At 32.5% G+C, this 20,380-nt stretch overlaps 1 protein-coding gene across 9 annotated transcripts in view; it reads right to left on the bottom strand.

The window, feature by feature from the left end:
* The window catches only part of Pcdh15 (protocadherin related 15), an 802,311-nt gene that overhangs the window by 580,193 nt on the left and 201,738 nt on the right, over positions 1-20,380 (bottom strand). For 5 of the 9 annotated variants that reach the window (XM_033766616.1, XM_033766617.1, XM_033766619.1 and 2 more), the window contains exons 4-5: positions 13,064-13,078; positions 12,499-12,564 (exon numbers count right to left, since the gene is read on the bottom strand). In XM_033766616.1, the coding sequence (XP_033622507.1) occupies positions 12,499-12,564; positions 13,064-13,078 (81 nt within the window). The remainder of the gene's footprint in view (positions 1-12,498; positions 12,565-13,063; positions 13,079-20,380) is intronic. The other 4 variants (XM_033766618.1, XM_033766620.1, XM_033766621.1 and 1 more) reach the window with 1 other exon arrangement.

The following is a 20,380-nucleotide window of genomic DNA, read 5'->3' as shown; positions in this document are numbered from 1 at the left end:
TGGTCATTTGAGAGATGCAGATAAAAACAACACTGAGATTCCACCTCACCCCAAAAAGAATGGCTGCTATCTGGAAATCAACCAATAACAAATGTTGGTGGGGTTGTGGGCAGAAAGGAACCCTTCTTCATTGTTGGTGGGAGTGCAGACTAGTGCAACCACTATGGAAATCAATATGGAAATACCCCAAAGAGCTGGGACTAGAGGTTCCATTGGGGCCAGCCATCCCTCTGCTGGGTATCTTTCCAAAAGAATTAAAAGAATCATATCACAGTGATATATGCACACCTATGTTTATAGTGGCACGGTTTGTAATAGCTAAAACTTGGAAACAGCCCATTTGCCCATCAGTTGGAGACTGGATAAAGAAGATGTGGTTTTTCTACAAAATGGAGTACTACTCAGCTGTAAAGAATGAGAGATTAGACTCATGCATAGGGAAATGATACATATTGAGGATATACTCCTAAGTGAAATAAAAAGTCACACATGTATAAACACTGAATAGTTTCTCTGGTGTGAAAAACTAAAATGGTACATAAGATTCTGATGGTATAATTGACAATGTGAAATAAGAAGAAAAGGTGCAAAGGGGAATGGAAAGTGGGAGGGATAGGGGAAAAGGAAGAAGGGAATGGAATTAATATGAGCAAATGAAAAAATAGAAACAAAGTCTTTGTAAATAGGGAGGGAGAGAGGGGTTAAAGGGAGGGGAGGGGGATGGAGAAAAAGAACCAAGATGGATTTTGTAAAGGTGCAAATTTCCAATGATGAATGACATTACATTGTATACCTTAAATGTACCAAGAATTTTTTTTAAAAAAGAGGGTCTTTCCTCCAATGTATGTCTTGGGTGCCTTTGTTAAGAATGAGTTGGCTGAATATATTAACACCTTTTATCTTGAACATTGTAGAGATGTGGGCATTTTTGTTAGTGTGTATCTATGCATGATATATTATTGGATATATGTATATATACAGATATGGACATATACATAAAATTCTGTATACCATATGTTAAGCTATCCTAAAAAGATGACATTTAAATTTATTTTACTTCATTAAAAAACTTTTCAAATGCAGTTGCTTTTTCTGCAGTTTTAATTTTAAACGATGAGATATGTCAAATTATAAATATAATATTTTTAATTTCATGAAATTCAAAGTACCATAACATTCCAATGCGTTTTAAATAATTTGAAGTTAAAGACTTGACGACAACGTTTAAAAATGCAAAACAGTTTTGTTTTGTTTTTAAATTACCGACCTGTGGTGAAAACACAGCAAATTACTAAAAAAATATAATTTGAACCTCCATTACTTTCTTTAAAATTTTATGAATTACCTAGTTATGGTCTTTAAAAATGTCACCTATGGAAGATATTTCTAATTATTTAACCCCTTAAAGCTTAACAGATCCAAGAGTAGTTTTTTATCATTAAGAGTGAAAAAACCAAAACTTATCTAGTCTGATAATTAGAATGTAGTTTTACATCTCTATGTTGATGATTTTGTTATTATATAAAATTATTTAATCCTACGGATAATTAAGATGAAATATGATTTGTAAATATAGCTGGTCATCTAAGTAATCAGATTTTCCATTTAAGAACATATTTACAAATATGTAAGAAAAACTTGAAATGTATGAATAATATATATTTCATGGTGTCAAATGTCATGATATAGGTTTTCAAGATTCCTGAAAATTCGATTTTTCTTTGATTCTGTAATCAACAGAACTATATATTATGGCACCTCCTTGCATTTAAATATTGTAAATATTTTTTTATTTTAGGTAAACTCTACTGAACATAAAAAAACATATGTCTCATGATTACAGATATCATCAAGGAAGCAAATTAACACTTGGAATAAAAGGTGAATTCAACACACATTTTATATGTGTATAGTGAATTCTGATGAAGGGTTGATTATGTTGGAAATTCTTAATGATAGTCATACTCCAAATTAAGTGTCATTCAACTCTGATGGCACCTGGTGAGTGTATGATTCATGTTAGCATCAATAATTAATTCAATCAAACATTATTTTTTTAGCATCTCCTATGCACCAGGCACATTCTGGGATAATAGCAATAACTCAAAATAGATTCAGCCTTTGCTTTCATTGGAGTCATAATGTAATGAATGTGAATTTCTCATATTCTCCATTTTAAGGTGAAAGGTGATATCAATTATTTGTAGAAAAATGCTACCAAAATGATTGCCTTCCACCCGTCTTTCCCTAACATCATAACATTGTATTTACAGGATAACTTAAATCCAATTGTTTACAAAGCATTTCCCTTGTTTTGTAACCACTATATACTATAAATGCAATCATATGATTTACTGTTATAATAAGATGCACAGTAGATGTTTCTATCAAAGAGAAGTAATGCTGGGGCCATCCCTGAATAAGTGTGACTCAGAATGAAGGCACATCTTTTTGAGCCCCAATTCTACCTAATAGTAAATAGTTGAAAAACTAAAATTCAAGTCAAAGACAAACATACTATGTAGAATGCCAAATCACAACAGTATTTAAAATATAACAAGCACCTAGATAGGTTAATATGAACAGCATGCTTTTATAAAACTAAAACTCAAAGGGTATCTTTGAAGCTTTTAAAAGAAGGCAGATGTGCTTTGTTTATGAGAAAAGTCCATACAGCTGAACACGTGGATTATATTTGTCAATGGTAATAAATAATTACATATCTAAAATAGTGATTATAAGTAGAGAAATACATAGCGGCAGCTTAATTTATATTCTGTGGGAAAAAGATCTCTCTCATTTAATTTAAATCACTGATATTTTATTTTTTTCAAAATCAATCATGGATTTTAAATGATTTTAAAACAATAACAAAAAAGCAAGATAGAAACAGTATATGTTTTGTTAAAGAAGAAAGAAGAAAAATGAAATTCTGAAGAGAAATGATCATTTGCAACATCTATGGAAATTTTGAATCAACTCAATATCAAACTAATTGCTATTCCCCTGAAACTAAAAAGAATTGATATAAAAATGTACCAACTAACAAAAACTTATTTATTAATGAACATCATTTGAAAGACACCATTTTGCAGACAGAAAGGGGACCAAGAGATGGAAGGAAAGATGAGGGAGAGAAGAAGTAGTGGATGAAAAAAGAATTAAGATTTTTATGTATACGTATCACTCCTCATGAAGAAGGCAACCATTGTGTACTACAATTCTATACCCAGATGAATATAAATATAAATATGAATATAAAAACAACACATTGAGAATAAAGTGTCAAAAAGTTCAAATAATATAAATAAAGCATTGGCTTTCATATTTGCTGTCCATTACAGGATGGAAATTCTAATAAATATAGCACTTGTTCATCAGTAATACAAATATAGAAAAAAAACAGTTGCTTATAACAGAATTCCACAAAGATTATTCACTGCAAATACATTTTTAAATTGTTTCTAAAGTTTAGGATAGAGTTTTGAGGATAGCATTTAAATTAATTGCTGCTTTTAAATCATTTATAAACTTTAGTCTCTTGTCAATAAGAGCCTTCATATCCCTAAGTAAACACTTTTAAGCATAGTAAATGAACCCTGTAGAGGTAATTGATGGGATGCTGCCTCTTCACTAATAATGCCCACAACTGCTTGTCCTAAAGTATTAAGATAAAACCAAGCACATTAATCAATATTTTCACCAAAACTTTTCTAAAGGTGATCATTTTGTTAAGTGTAGTGAATATCTTTGCATGGCTTTCTCTGAAAGTAGTATTGCCTTTCTCCTATATTAATGATACTTTAAGTAACAAGAAAATCACTAATTAATTTTGATAGCTCTATACCACCACACTTTCAGACAGTATTAATTCATGGTTGAAAATGATTGTGTTCACATGGACTTTGGGGGTGGTTGTAGTAATCCTCTATTACGTATTAAATGAGGCAAAGATACCACCACGCCAGCTTCTATGACTTAATGTATTTTCTCATTTTTTGTTTTTAGCTCAGCATATTTTTTCAAAGCATAAAATTATGTGATTATATAAAAACATGAAGGGCCAGGGATTTAGCTCAGTGGTTCCACTGCCTGCCTTGCAAATGCAAGGACCCGAGTTTGATCCCCAGTACCAAAAACAAAGCAGAACATGCATGGACATACGGCTGTGTATTTCAATTTTGAATTACGTAAAACTAGGAAACTGAATACAAATGGAAAGAAGTATTCTTCGTGAACTATATTTTGCTTTATACTCTCAACATCAACTCATCTGTTGATAAATCAATAAAAGATCCAAACATTTGTAACTAATCTATATTTATTCAGTCCACATTCATCTTCTCTACTTCTTCCAATATATTTACTATTACACATCTTCTCCAGCCGACTTCTTACTGTTTTTTTCCATTAAATTTAATAACCAGTTCTATTCACTCTTCTAGGCTTGGACTTGTTTTCCCCTTGTCTGGTATAAATTTCCTACCTAAATCTGTGCTTCATGGGTAGTCTTAACTTTTTAAAGGGCTCTGCTCAAATGTGTTCTTTTCAAAGAAAAGATCAGCTTAAAATAGCTCCCACTGCCTTTCTCCTTGCCCGTTATTATCTATTCTCTTGCTCCCCCCTCCAGTTAACTGTATTGTGTGTAGGGGATAGTTTCGCCTGTTCTTTCCTTCCCCCATGCCTCTCCTTAGCTGAATGGAACCTTTCACAAGGTCATATCATGAAATATCAATAACTGTTTTAAGGAAGGATTCAATGAATAACTAATGGTCAAACAAATGAGTGAACAAATAGAAAAATAAGAATAGTTACACTCCGAATTGATTAGAGGTTTTTACCATAGGGAAAAGAGAATTGCAAATAAGTGGTATGTATCCTTTACTTATGTTGTATTACAGTCACTTTGTTATAAGGTTGAAGGTAAAGAGGCTTGGGAAGATAATTATATTGGTATAATTTGACTGGTAGCTATTCCTTTCTTATATAAAACTAACCTGACAAACAATTTTTCTCAATTGCACACTAATTTGGCATTTCAATCACTGTTCCAGTATAGTCGTAAATTTTCTAAATGGAAATAACAAGGAGAAAACACCAGAAAAAGCAACTTTAAGCAAGAATAAAAAGATTTTTAGTGCTGTCATAATGGAAAGAGACTTTCCAAAATTTCTTGAGTTATAGATGGAAATTTTAGTGCTAACAAGATCAACACACAAAAGAGAACCAAAAATTACCATATGGAAAAATGACAATATCAGGAATAAAGAAAGAAAAAGAAATATCTAAGACTAATAAAAATCTAAGCCACCAATTATAAGTATATTTAATATATTGTTGGAATTTTTTGTGGGGGGTACTGGGGATTGAACTCGGGTCCTTGCACTTGCAAGGCAGGCCACCAAACTGCTGAGCTAAATCCCCGGCCCTTAGTATATTTAATATATTTCTATATCTCCACATTCTGTTTAAGAGACCAATTTGTACAGTTTTGAGTACTTCAATGGTGGATATATTGAAAATTCTTTCAATTTTTTACTATTGTGTGAAGAATTATTGATTTATTTTGTTGTTTCAAGGAATAAGTATACACTATTTGCTTAAATTATACCACTTAATATGAATCTACAATGCAAGCTTCACTGTGTCCTTTGAATTTATGGAGTAGCTGTAGATGAAGGGATATCAAATATTTTTAGTTTACTTATTCTATATAGTACATTTATAATAATTCATTAAATTACATTTACAATTTATTCAGGAATAGTTGGTACTTAAATGTTTGTTTTGAAAATAGTTGTAGGAGACATTTCATATCCAAAAATGGTTTCAAATCATTTTGGAATTACTATTTTCATCCAGCAATGGATAAGAACTTTAACATTGTTGACTACTGGTACCCTGTTGAAAGCTGAAGGCTGTGATCTAGTTCGGATTATCTCCAGCCTAAGAAAGAAGAGAACTAATAGAGCAATTGCATTAGTAGTACAAATCAATAATCTAGCAGTTGGTATTGGATTCCAAGGAGCTGAAGAAATGATAGAACTGTTTATGCTTGAAGAAAATTTCGGAAAGAACTGGACATGCGAGACAGAGGGAGGTCAGCATAAAGCTTCAGGGTGTGTGTCAGGAAGAGCAGATGGTTAAGATGGCTCTTTACAGAGAAAACCCCCAGAAGCTCCATTCCACAATGAGAAATTCAATTTTGGTGCTTCCTTAATCTCCCAATTCCTAAATAATTTCCATGAGAAACTCGTTCCCCATTCTCAAAAAATTACACAATCAAAATGTAAGCATTGTGCTGTATGTGGAAAAGACACTGAGAGAGAAAACTCCTTCCCACAAGTGTAATCCCAGTGATCTCCTTTCTCCATGTACAAGAATTTCCGTCTTTTTTTGTCATTTTAATTCATTTATGTTGTCCTCTTGCCTGAACTTGAGTCAAAATATTGGTGATATGGAGACCATCGCAGGCACAATTATGTGTTTAATTTGGCATATAAAAGCAATCAAAATTTAAATGAGAAATAACTTACCTTTAATATGTACAATATCACTGTAAAACTTAGTAAAATCTGCTTTTCTGCAAGGTCATAAGTGGATAGAACCTTTTCTCCTTATACTACACAGGCCATTTTTGTTGCACACAAATATAGCCCATCTTCTGATAGTATATGCAAATTATACCAGTTTTAGTCTCAGTCATTTACTTAATGTCCTATGATTTAATTTCTTTCTTTATAGAAAGATTCTTCAGTATAATAGAATCGTTTACTAGAGTGTGCATATGCTACATAATTTAATTTAATTCTTCAAACATTCTTATTACACATAACATTAAAATAAGTGTTATAAATGAAAAGGAAAAATAAAATTAGAATAGAATTTAGTTTTCTTAAATACTATATTTGTTTCCTAGAAACAAGGCCTTCTTTTGCACAATTTGGTGTTTTATGCATCATTAAGAATATTAGCATCCTTAAATTCAAACTGTAATTGATGTAACAAAACAGTAATGTAGAAAACTTTTATAGAGTTTTTTCTGCCTCTGCAAATACACCCTGGCTTTCTGCATTCTTTTGGACTAATGAGCTTTGCATACTTTTCCTGTCCTGTCTTTTGTAATCATTCCATTACCTTCAGCAATCACCTTATGTACTCTGCTGCTTAGACAACAAACAACAGAAAAGTTCTAAGTAAATATACACAAGATAAAATTTCAAAAATTGTAGATAACTCGAAGAGATAAGTAATGACCTATTTTCTCAAGGCTTAAACACTTCTACTTATTTATCATTTCTGTTGTGCATTCAAAAGATTTATATCTGCCAACCTTTTAGAAAATGATTATTTGGGATAAATGAAAGAAGCGGAAAGTAATGTTCCATATGTATCTTCACCAGTAATGAGCACAGACAAAATGCTTTCTATTACAATGACTTCTAAATTTCACAATAAGGGCATTAAAGTATATGACAGATTGGACAGAAATCCTTAATAATTTATGGAAAAATCTCCATTTCTTCACCAACGTGTATACCTTTCACTGTAATAACTTGGAATGACTTGATGAGTTAGAAAAGGAAACAAAGGAATGACAACAATTGAGTTTATATTCATGATTTTATCTCTGTAATCTCTATAGGCAATCTTGCCACAGGATTGCTAATGTTTTATGAAACAATCTAACTTTTCTGTAGCTAAAAATCAAGTTAGAATACCACAAATTTATTAAACAAGGGGAAAATATTTTCCCTATTTATCCAGAGAAATAGAACTGCCATGATACACTAGAGATAATTGGTTTGATGTCAACATTGATGATTCCATATAATACTAAAACATGTTAGGTTTATGTTAATGTCATATTTGAATTTCCATTCACTGTTAATTAGCTGAAATAATTTTTAGAATTTCTCACCTTATTAGAATTGGTCTTTTTCGTAAGTGAAAAAGTTGCATAGCTTGCTGTACAAAATAGTTTTTTTTTCCATTCATTTAAATTTATCTTATTTTTCTTTTCATATTTCAGATACAACTGCCTTTTAATGATGAATTCTTGGGTTCAGTGATGAATACCACAAAAGAAAGAGAGAAACTCTCTTTCCTTTCTGTATAAGACAACAATGCAAAATAGCAGTGGGAAAAAGAAATATACAGAGTAATTGCTTAAAATGAAACACAACCAGCCCTTCCAAAGACATACTTATTAGAACCCTGTATTTTTCTTCCTCACCAAAATGTTGTTCAATTTTCCACTGTTTAAAACCTAAAAAAATATTCTAAGTACTTATTTCATTAAAGGATGATATGTGAAAGTTTTATAGGCAATACATTTATGTAATTTATTTGAAATAACCATAATAGCTGTCACATGACTAAGATAAAGAGGACACAAAGACAGACAGAAAAGGAATAAAAATTAAAGCCAAAACATCTCAAAATATCATCTGAGTTTTGACACATTGAAAGAAGTGTGGCCTGAGGTGAAGGTTCAATACTTGATAATATTTATCTGAATGTATTGAAGCATCTTTCAATCTATTCTATATTGCTAGTACTCACAACATCTTGGGTTTGTTGTTGTTGTTGCTGTTGTTGTTGTTGTTGTTTTGTTTTGTTGTTTTGTTTTACTTTTCCATAATCAGACTCTGTGTCCAGGCTGGCCAATACTTGTACTTCTATTTGAGACTTTAGGGAAATGTTCAGGGCAATTTTGCAAACCACTTGTAAATCTGACAGTTATAAAATTTGCAACTATTATAAAAAGAAAAATATCTACAAAAATTTTAAAACTTTAATCTTCCATTCCATGCCTAGAGGATTTGTCAATAAAAGAACAAGACCCTAGGGGCAACATCTAAATGCTTCTTAATATCATTACTGTTTTGAATGCTGTAGCTACCTCAGTATCCAAGTCCTCTCTTTCCTACTTATGTGCTTAGACCAGAGAAACTCTTGGGGCAAAGTGACCAAATACATGCACTGTTCCTCATTATTACTTCCTCTGCCCTCCTGGATGCAAGTAAGACTGTGGCACATCATGGACTCCTATCTTGGCTCTGGAATGTGTCCTGACAAGAAATTGGAATGTACTCATTGAATTAGCTGTGGTGCCCTCTATTGGTGCTGATTTAAAATTGTACAGATACTGTAGTACCATCTTTCATTTTTCAAATATACTAAGAGCTCATAATATCTCTTTTAACTTTAAATCCATAAAGGACTCTTTAGATAGGCTTTCTATTCTCTCAGTGTGATATGCTTTTACCTTGGGATAACTTTTATACCATCAAAAATATTGTTTTAATTATTACTTAAAGTCATCTCCCCTCCTTTTGACAAAAGACTGCACGATCATGCAGATTCTGCGAGTGAGTTAAACCAGGGATTCCAAAGGCTTTTTGAATGCCGGCCTAATAGTCACTATAAAAGCAACTGAGGACTCTGACTTGGCAGGTATTTAGAGTCTAGTCTTGGAATAGTCCCAGTGTAACAACCCTTGGCCTTTCTCCATCCAGTAAAGGCTCAATGCTATAAGCAACTCAGAATCTAATGAAACTTGAAAATGTATTTCCAGAAAGACCTTTTTAAAAGACATTATCACTACATGGAGTCTAGATAGCATGTCTTTTGATTCTCTATGAGCATTCTCCCTTTAAAATATAATTACACATTAAATGTGCTCTAAGTACTAACTCTAAAGCTTTCTGGAGATCAAACACCAGCATATCTGTCTGTGTGTCCAGTTTGTCTCCCTATAATATAAGCTTTGTTTTCCGGTAGTCTTACAGTTGTGATGGAAATGAAGTGTTGCTTCAGATCAAGGATGATATAATAAATCTTCCCTCAATATTTCACAGAGGACAACGATCAGAGAGGGGAAGAATCTAACAGAACTCAAGACAAGTTCATGGAGCACTACCCATTAAACATGTAATTATTTCAGACCTCTACATACATGTAAAGTTTTTATCATATGTATTCACAAAGAGGAAAGTAAATTTCAATCCCACTGAGTACAAAAATCTTGAAAGAAACAGACACATGGGAAAGCTGCATGAATTATTTTGGAAAAATTTAAGTATAGACTAAAAAAGAGAAAACAATTATTTAGATGCTATACTTTAGTGGAGTGTGCATTTAACAACAAAGATTGTTTCATGACAGACATCAGTAGTGTGAGCCAATTCATCCATGTTAAATTTATTAATTTGGTTCAATAAATGATTTTCTATAGCTTTTTTCTAAGAGCCACCAAACTAATAATGAATATTTATCATTACTGATGAAATAAAACACATACTTTATTGCTATCAATCAAATGAAGATTGAAATGAGAAATTAAAAGTATGAGAGCAAAATAGAAATAACTCTCTTATTGGGATGTTTCTTAGATGGCCTAAAGAAACATTAAAAATATTTTCATGAATTGTTTCCTTAGACTTTTGTGAAAAGATTGATTGAATCTAACATTATAAAATCTGGAAGAAGTTCATTTGATCATCATATTTTTAGTGATTTAGTGAAAGGAAAAAATGCAAAGCATTTATTCCTTCAGTATTTATACTTCTTGTGATGACACTCAAATAACTGGCAGCATTTTGAAGAGTTGGCAGTTTCTACAAAACATGCCAAGTAAGGAACACAGTGTTACTACATTATATCAAGTCGTATTCTTTAAAACATAAATATTGAACTTTTCCCATATGTTTCTATACAACCTGCTATGGCAATGTCTTTGCAGCCTACCCAAGCTCCTTTGAACAGTAGGTTATAATCAGCAGGAAAAGAGATAAAATATCACCATTCCTGTAACTGTAACTCTCTAGTTAGCAAAATAAGCTCTGTACAAAATCGCATGTCAAAACAAATGTATTCAATAAAACCAAATATTTTATTTCAGCTGTACTTTAGTCTTTAACAAAATTGGTTAACAATAAAAAAAGAAAATACATATAGACTTTCCATCATTTTATTGACTTTTTAATTCTGGTTGAAAAATTCACTTTTCATTGTACAACGTTTAGAAAATACAAGTTTGTTCTGAATAAAAATGGTCAACTGTAAGTAAAGTATAAATCTACATGTGAGAAAAAAGTTGTTTTATTTTATTTTCTTTTTTTCCTCTTTGGAGATACATTTAGTATTTATTTTTCACTTTGTTTACATGGGACATAATAACTCTAACTCCATATGCTCCCAATTGAACTAATGATTATTTATTAAATAATCAAAATCCTCACATATTTTGATTATTTAATATTATAAAAGTCTAGTGTAATCCCTTTATGTTGTTCCACTAAAAGCTAGCAATGCTGCATTTTTGACCAATTACAAGGAATGTAAAAGAAATTAAAGGTTTATACTAATTTTATCAGTAAATAAAAGGAGTGTCTGTAATGAAACAAAATAACTACATGATTAAGTGCACTGATACAAGTATTACAGACATTATAAAAGTTTTCAATGTGTTTAGGTTGAACTGTAGAAAAAAAGGTCATTTTCTTATAATCCACTTGACACCTCTTATGGAAGAATGCACCCTTTTTTATTGTTACATTTACAGCAAAGAATCTAGTTACATTTATCATTGGGGTCGTCTACCTTTTTACATGATATGTCTTCATTTTTATTTTTCCCAATACCCCTGTCCTCCCTTCACCCCCTTCACCCTTCCCTATTTATGAAGACTTTGTTTCCATTTGAATGCACCCTTTAGAATAGAGATGAGGTAAAAAAAAATTTAAAAGACAATGGAAGGTCTATCACAAAATTAATAGATAAAATGAGCCACAGACAATATTCACACCTGCAATCATTTGAAATAGAAAGAGAACCCTATTTTACTGCCACTTGATAAAGGAAATAATTTCATCCATATCTAAAATTTCAATGATGCGATGAGTGCTAAGGAATAAAATCTCATATGATACTGATTTTTTTTATTTTGATAAGCAAAATCGTCTTTTTGAAGGACTTGATGAGTTAGGCACCAGTTGTTACTGTATTCAATACCAGTGAAAATTCAGACTTCTTCTGATCTCGACCTGTTGTCATCTGTCTTTCAAGCACATTGAATTTTCCTGTTAAACTTTCACAGTCACAGTGTCTAGTTCTGAATCTTAATCTTTGCCAAGCTTCAGACAATTTAACTTAGCAGCACAAGGCTTACCTTTTAGTCCATTTCTTTGAAAGAATATGTCCTGTATGATTGTTAAATCTACCTATGTGCCCATATCAGGATCCATTCTTGTGCCGACTCAGTATCAAATAGCTCCTTCTCAATCAAACTTACTTTACTGCATTGAAAGAAATGTCTTCTAACATAATCAAAATAAATTATTTTTATGAATGGTATCATTTAAACTGGTGCAATGGAGACATTAGAGATGAAATATTTAAGAAGCTTTCACTATCTCCGCTCACATCAAATCGAGTCCGAATTTTAATAAATTATTCTTAAATAAAACATTAGTAAAATGTAAGTCCACTCACCATTCCGACTCTCTTCATCTATAGCAACTATGGTAGCTGGTGGGCCTCCCCTAGCTAGTTTGCAATCTAAAGAGAGAAAATAATCAAAGGTAAGACTTTACAACTACGTGGGGTACTCACCCTGGGCAGCAATCTTTTGAGATGTATATTGATATTTACAAAGAAAAAAATCCTACAATCAAATTAATATGTGAGATTTTAAATAATTTAAAATATTTAAGAGATCCTTACCACATCATAACATAGTCACTTCGTACATCAAAAAACTGTTAAAATATGACTGAGAAAACACCAGCAGAGATCACTGGAGAGGAGAAGTCCTTCAGGACAAAGATAATGGGATGGCAATTTAACCCAAAGAAATAACATAAAGGAATGATTAATGAGGATAAATTGTAATCAAAGGTTCACAACAGAAACAAACATAATGGGACTTTAATTGTGATAAAAGGATCTAATTGAACAGAGTGAATAGAATTTAAATAATGTTCTTAAAAAGAATAAAACAAAGACAGACAAGCAATGCTCATGAGGTTGCTTGAGATTTTTATATTTGTCATCTTACCCTCATATTGCCAGTCTGGAGTCAAAAGTATAAAGTCATCAATGGAAGCAGATCAGAAAAATGGAAGAAAGAAAGGAAGAAAGAATATATGTATATATTTAGTGAGAGATTTAAAGATATTTAAAGCAGTACATAACAGCAGACAAATTACCTAATGATTTGTGGAAGTGAAGTAAATAATATCTATCAGATTTTGTAATTATAATATAGTATTACATAATAATTTAATAGTAATATACATCAGTAACATTTTAGAAACAATTATACTTGAAAGTAACAAAAGGTACATTAACATTTCTTATGGAAAGATAAAAACAAATCATTTACAAATAGTATATTATCCTTATACCAAAAAAACTATTCAGAATAGTGCCTGTCAGTCAGTGGTGATTACTAAGTCATTGTTTGAAACATTGCTAAATTCGTGCTGAGTATCACACAGTAATAGACATAAAATTAATATCATGAGCTATAATTAGAATGGGAAGACTTTGCTTAAAAGATGCCAAATATGTTTCAGAGACATCAAAGCATTTTCCTAGGAGGTAAAAATTGGTTCGTTAGACCTATGTCATATATATATATATATATATATATATATATTCATAAACATAGCTAGTCATATATTTATCCATATATGTATATATGAAGAGAAAATTAACTTTATATTAAGTCATCCAAATATAAGTATTATTTAGAAGATGATTTCAAGTTTTATTTATTAAACTGTTGCAATTTTATTGAAAATGTGCATGACTAGGAAAGCCTTTGGCAATCACCACTGTGTATAACAAGGTATAGTCTCACATGAAGTAAAAAAGCTGAGTCATAAACAATTTTTCTCTCTTTATACTTATCAATATTCTAGGAGTTCCAAGTCATAATATTTTCAGATCTGTAATAATTTATACTCATTACCCTCCTCCTCTCCTTCCTACACCTCTTGGCACAACTCAATTCTTCACTGATCGCCACCCTCTATCCTGCAGTGGTTTCTTCCCAGAAGCTTTGCTCTTAATCTGAATTTATTTCAAGAGATTTGCCCTCCTGCACCCACATCAAAGTTAAAATAATGCAATTCATCAGCACAAACATTTGTGTTCCATTTGGAATCGAAAAGAAAACTTCCTTGAACAAAATGTAAAGTGATTAATATGTACATCTCTCCTGTGTTTGCCTGCATCTCTCAGGAATTCATGTATTAAAAGCCTGGTCTTCGGCATGGTGATTTTGGGAAGTGGTGGAAAATTTAACAGGTGGATCCTTCTGGGAATTTGGGAGCCCTGACTTTGAAGGGGCTAATGTAGTTCTCTGGAGATCCTGGTTAGTTCCCATACCAGTAGACAGTTAGGAAGGAAAAAGCCCGGTCCCTGCATGTTCCTCTCTGCCTTCGTGTGTCATCCTGTGACATCTGTCTCACCAACACCACCACACTATAACTGCGATGTTATCCTCAATGGAGCCCTCCCTTAGATCAAACACATGGCGATGCCCGATACTTGGTTTTCAGCCTCCAAAATTTGTACTAAATAAACCTCCATAGATATTTTATTGTTGAAACAGATAATGTTTAACACAGACCCACGCATTCTTTACTTAGAATTAAGAATCCTGCCCTTCACTTAAAATAAGCAGAACGCACCATATCTTTTTAATGAAGTTTTACTATATAGAATCGTTTTTGCATTTATTTCTGCCTGACAAGTCTCTTCCTCTCTTGGCAGAATTAGCTATTTTACCTATTCCTTAATAAATCTGCAATATCTCTCAATCAGAATTTATCTTTTGCTCCCATGTTGTAATAATATATAGCATAATATCATATATTAAAACAAATATCATATATTTATTTTTCCTTCCTTTATATAGTTCAAACATAACCCACCATTCAATAGAATTTGTAGATGAATTTCTATCCACTAGTATATAAATTACTTTCATGTACTCTGTGGTAATAAATAATTTAACAGTTCCTCTCTTCAAGGATCTTGGGTAAGAAGGGTAAAATCCAGAATTAGAAAGGCGCATAACCATCCATACATGTATGTTACAGTACTGTATATTGAAATCAATCCTTTAATACATTTACTAATAACCAAAAACACTAAAAGATGATGCACCACACACGTAGAGAGTGAGTATGAGATGTAGAGGCAATTTTAGAGGCAACGATGTATAGGCATTTTGTGAAGAACAGAAAAAAGGTAACCCGATTGCTTGTTTAAGAATCACATCTTGGATAACCAAACGTTTCTTGCATTGCATGGTAAAGAGCAGTTATTTTCCACGTCTATTCTTTCATGTATACATAGACACTGCCTTAATTACGACCACCATATCTACAGAGATTCAATAAAAAGTGTGTATTTTAGAAAGAATGATAGATTTTTAAACAATAACTTTCTACTCAAGCAAAAGCAAAGGGAGGAAAGTGGAAGTTGAATATAAGCATTTAAAAACCTTTTACCAGCCAATTGCCATCAAACTGAAAGCAGACTTTCTGATGTAACTAAGCCAAATTATGTTCCTCATACCCTAACTCAGCCTAACTTCCCTATTATCTGCGTTCTCATGGTTTTTTCTTTAGCCACAGCAAACCAAATTTATGCTTGCTGTACCATTTACTGAGCTGCACTTTGTCCTCTTCTTCCCCTGGTGAACTCTATTCTTCTTTCAAAACTCTTTCAAAGCAGCACGTTTTGTTGCAAATCTTCCACGACCTCATTCTGGATTAATTGCCTCTAATCTGTATTTCTTCAGGATACACTGAATTCCACTGGATTAATTACTCAGAAAATAGTAATTGACTTTCTCACAAGGACTTGTTCAGTCCAAGACCGTGTCCTACCCACCTGGCTAACCTCAGAATCTCAGAGCTGGCACAGAAAGATTATTAATTATCGGAGCTGTGTTCTGCCCAGCTACAATCTCCCATTGAAAACCCATTTCGTGAGAGCTGCAAAGCAGGTTTGGTCTTCACCGCCCCCTTGCTAGAAGAAACAGCCAAAATGTAAAGGCTCACCTACATTTCTTCCTAAACAGACCCATTTAGATGACTCCCACTAAGCTTTTTCTTCTCGAAGATTCCAAATCTCACCAATAAGATCCTTTCGTGTTCAATAGATATATAAAAATTTTGTTTTTATTCAATTAAGTTTATCGGTACATTTTATGTATAAATTGTGATCACATTTCTCACTGGATACCTGTACATGATATATATTTATTTTTGTCTTTCCCCATTTTCCTTCCATCTCCTCTATCCTCTAACCCCCATTTATAAAAACTTTGTTTCCATTTTTTCCTTCTTTTCTCATACTTTTTCTTCCCTTTTTTCCTTTCCCCTAATCCTCTCCATACTTCCGCTTCCCTTTTGGATTTTTCCTTCCTATTTTACTTCTCAAGCCCTCCAAATATACATATTTTTTACACTTTTAGATTCACACCACTAATGAAGACAAGTTAGCTAGACACATAAAAAAATAAACCCTTAATAATGTTGTTCAGAACAAAAAATGTGTTTGTTTTGAAATGATACATTCATGCAAATATAATTAATTAGTATTAAAATGCACATGCTATTTTTAATAACACATATTCAGAATGATTTTTCTTTTTCTTTTTTTTTTTTGGTTTTTTTGAGACAGGGTCTCACTATGTAGTTGAGACTGACTTGAAATTCACTATGTAGCCCCAGGCTGTTCTCAAACTCACAGAGATCCTCCTGCCTCAGCCTCCTGAGTGCTGGGATTACAGATGGGCACCACCAGATCCAGCTTTATTCAGAGTGATCTTGAAAGTAATTTTTATGGAATACCTAAGGTTGTATTATGTATGTAAAATATTTTATTTGAAACCAAATTGAAGAATTGTAAGAAATTGTAGGCTGGTGTGCTTGTCCTCCATGGTCTATGAAATAATCTGCCCACCTGACAGGTTACCTGCTGTACTGGAAGTAGACTACTGTCATCTATCTAATTTCACCCTTGCTGTTCTGGTTGAATCACAACTTGTTTTTCATATCTGAAAGGCCCCTACCCATTTCTAATATCCAGTTTGTGGACCTGTGCCATACATGGATGTACAAACCTGCGTGCTCAGTGTGGCTTGTCTCTGTCATGTTCAGGTGTCTGCAGATTTGCACGTATACTGAATCAGGTGACTAATTCAAACCTATTGGGCCTTTACTCACAGCAACATTGTCTTTTCTTTGAAGTTTCATGCTACACACCATTTTATTTTCAATTTGTTTAATAAGCTGCAACAGAGTGACTGTTTTCATTTTTCCAATTGATCTTTGCCATTTCCAGGGAAAATACAGGCAGGAGTTGAATCTTAAGGAAGTATTATTGTTTTATAATAATGTAATAATATAAGTTTATATAATATATATGTTTTATAATAATATAATAATATGTTTTATTGTTTTGATGATCTCACTTAAAATAACAGGGGGTTTGATCTTGAAGTTTATAAGATCAATGAAACAATACTCTTAAATTGTACCTCCAAAAACTAGTCAACAGAGGCATGGAGTGGGACCATGGCTGAAGGGTAGCAAAGGAACTGAGGAAACTAACAAAGCACATGTCATTCAATTTTAGCATAGGATATGTTATCTATGATGACTTTTCATCTTAACATTACAGATATCAGAATTTTTCATAGAGAGAGCAAAGTATTTACTATGCCTTAGGGGCATCATAGCAAAATTCTATAATTCAATTAAAATTTTCTGGCAGTGTGTTCCGGGAATATCCCCTGAGGTCACTGTTTTCATCAGGACAATTTATTGCATTGTGTGCAATTCAGTATGTACTTAAAATTTTTATTTACTTACTGTTACTCTAATTGGTCTATAAAAATAGCAGACTTCTACATAGACAGTATTTAGTGAATGAGAAGAAGCCTGCTATTTTACATAAGGCTTTAAAAAGTCCGAGTAATTAAAAGGAGATGAGTTAGGGACTACAGTGAGAAGACAGGACAGGAAGGACTTTTTCAAAAGAATGCTCATCAGAGAATCAATAAATAACTTTAAATTTGTTATTGTTTCCAGTGACTTTGACTGCATGCTATTATTTTATAATTTCATATAAAATATATGAAAACATTAACTGACCTTTGTATTGAAATGTGATTTTCTTACATAAAGCTTCAAATTGGTTGACTTTTCCTTCCATTGCTGATTACAATTTTTTCACATTTGGAAAAATTTCAAGTAACCATGATTATATTTGAGGAATTTAATTATGTTGATTATGTTGATAACATAATTCTTAGTCGGAGATGAAATATCACCACTACCATCAGAAGAGGTAACAATGCATTGTAGTTAAGAACATGATCTTCAGAAACAGACTTCTTAGGTTCAGTACTAGCCACATATAAATGCTTGCTTGCTTTTAGGACTTCGGAGAGCTACTTAATTTCTCTACTGAGTTGCATTATTTGGAAAAATAGATGCTTTTCAGAGTAGTGCTAGGTTTTAGAAATCATATGTAAGTTATGTTTAGGGAAATGTGCATCCTAACCAAATGAAATAATCGCATATAAGCACACATTTTTGTATTTTAAAAGCAATGTCTTAAATGTGTTTTTTTACATATTAGTAGCATTTTCAATATTCCCATATTTTATTTGTACAAGAGAGGATTGGATGATTACATTTAATGTGCTTTTATTAGAAACAATGCATTTAATTGTATGGGATGCAAAATATATGATCTTAATCTATCTGAGAAAAGTGTAAAGCTAAACTAAAAATAAATACCTTTATATTAGTAATTAAATAGAACATAAGTTACATGTAACTTTTAAAAAGTTCGTCAGATCTTGCTATTATTCCAAAGTCTCTCTATAAGATATTTTTTTTATTTTGCTAGCTAGGTTTTACTATCAGACAGACCAACTTGTCTTTGTTGTTTTATAATAGAAAAATAAAGTAGAAAGGAAGGGATACATGTTTATGTCACCAAGAAAGACAATATTCAAAAAACACTTTATGAAAATCTTTTGAAGAGTTTACATCCTCTTGTTTCTGGACTTGAATATGTTATTTTCTAATTAATGAGTATGTTTAGGGGAAATTCTCCACCACAATTATTACTAGGATACTCAAAAAGTCAAAAGATAAAAGCAGAAGCATTAACATCACTGTTTAAAATAACATTCTTCTAACAGAATTCTTAATATGTCTTTGTTTATAACCTACATTGCATATTTAAATATAATTCTTTCTTTTTTTTTTTTTGGTACTGGGGATCGAACTCAGGTCCCTGCACTTGCAAGGCAGGTGGAGGAAACCCTGAGCTAAATCCCTGGCCCAAATATAATTCTATACAGAAGACAATTATGTATATCTAAACTTTCATTAAAAAAGCAAACACTAGCCCGGCGTGGTGGGGCACGCCTATAATCCCAGCATTTGGGAGGCTGAGGCAGGAGAATTGCTGTGTGTTCAAGACCAGCCTGGGCTACAGTGAGTTCCAGATCAGTCTCAACTACATAGTGAGACACTGTCTCAAAACAACAAAAGAAAAAAAAAAGTGGGGGGGTGAAGGGAGGGCAGAGACAAGGGGAAAAAATGAGAACCAAGACCTGTCATGTAAAGGTTCAAGATCCCAATAATGACTGTAACTGTACTGTATACCTAAATGTACCAATAAACTCAATGAGAGGAAAAAAAGCAAACACTGTGAATTGGTGAAAACAAAACTTAATCATTTAATCACTTATAATATTATAGACATATTCAAGTAAATTTCACATCTGTTTCCCAGGTATGTCTCACTTCCACATGAAATGAATCTGCCAGACGCACAAGTTAATATGCATTGCGGTAAATTCCCTACTTAACTAAAATAATACAGGCTTACATTTCTGTGACTTTGCAAGAATGTGTCAATATTTAACCTTTATTAACTACTTTTCGTATGTATGAAGCAGGGGTATTATTGGGCATAAAAGAACAATTATGTCACTAAATTGACAGAGAAAGTTTACGTATTTAAATCTATATAGTTAAAAATAGTTCTCTACTGCTCTATTTCCTTATGTCACTGCATTATCAAAAACACTAGGTGAAGCTCTGTTATCAAAAGTGGAAAGTCTCTGGCAGGGCTTGGGGGCACATGCCTGTAATCCCAGCACTCAGGAGGCTGAGGCAGGAGGATCGCTGTGAGTTCGAGACCAGCTTGGACTACATAGTGAGTTCCAGGTCAGTCTGAAGTACATAGAGAGACCCTGTCTCAAACCCACCCCGCCAAAAAAGTGGAAAGTCTGAAAGAGGAGCAAATAGCTGCGGGAACTGAAATT

Source organism: Fukomys damarensis, unplaced genomic scaffold (genome assembly GCF_012274545.1).
Source record: "Fukomys damarensis isolate Sample0158 unplaced genomic scaffold, DMR_v1.0_HiC HiC_scaffold_20, whole genome shotgun sequence".
NCBI classification, from domain to species: Eukaryota; Metazoa; Chordata; class Mammalia; order Rodentia; family Bathyergidae; genus Fukomys; species Fukomys damarensis.
The sequence above is the reverse complement of the archived record's forward strand: the minus strand, read 5'-3'. Positions and strand labels throughout refer to the sequence as shown.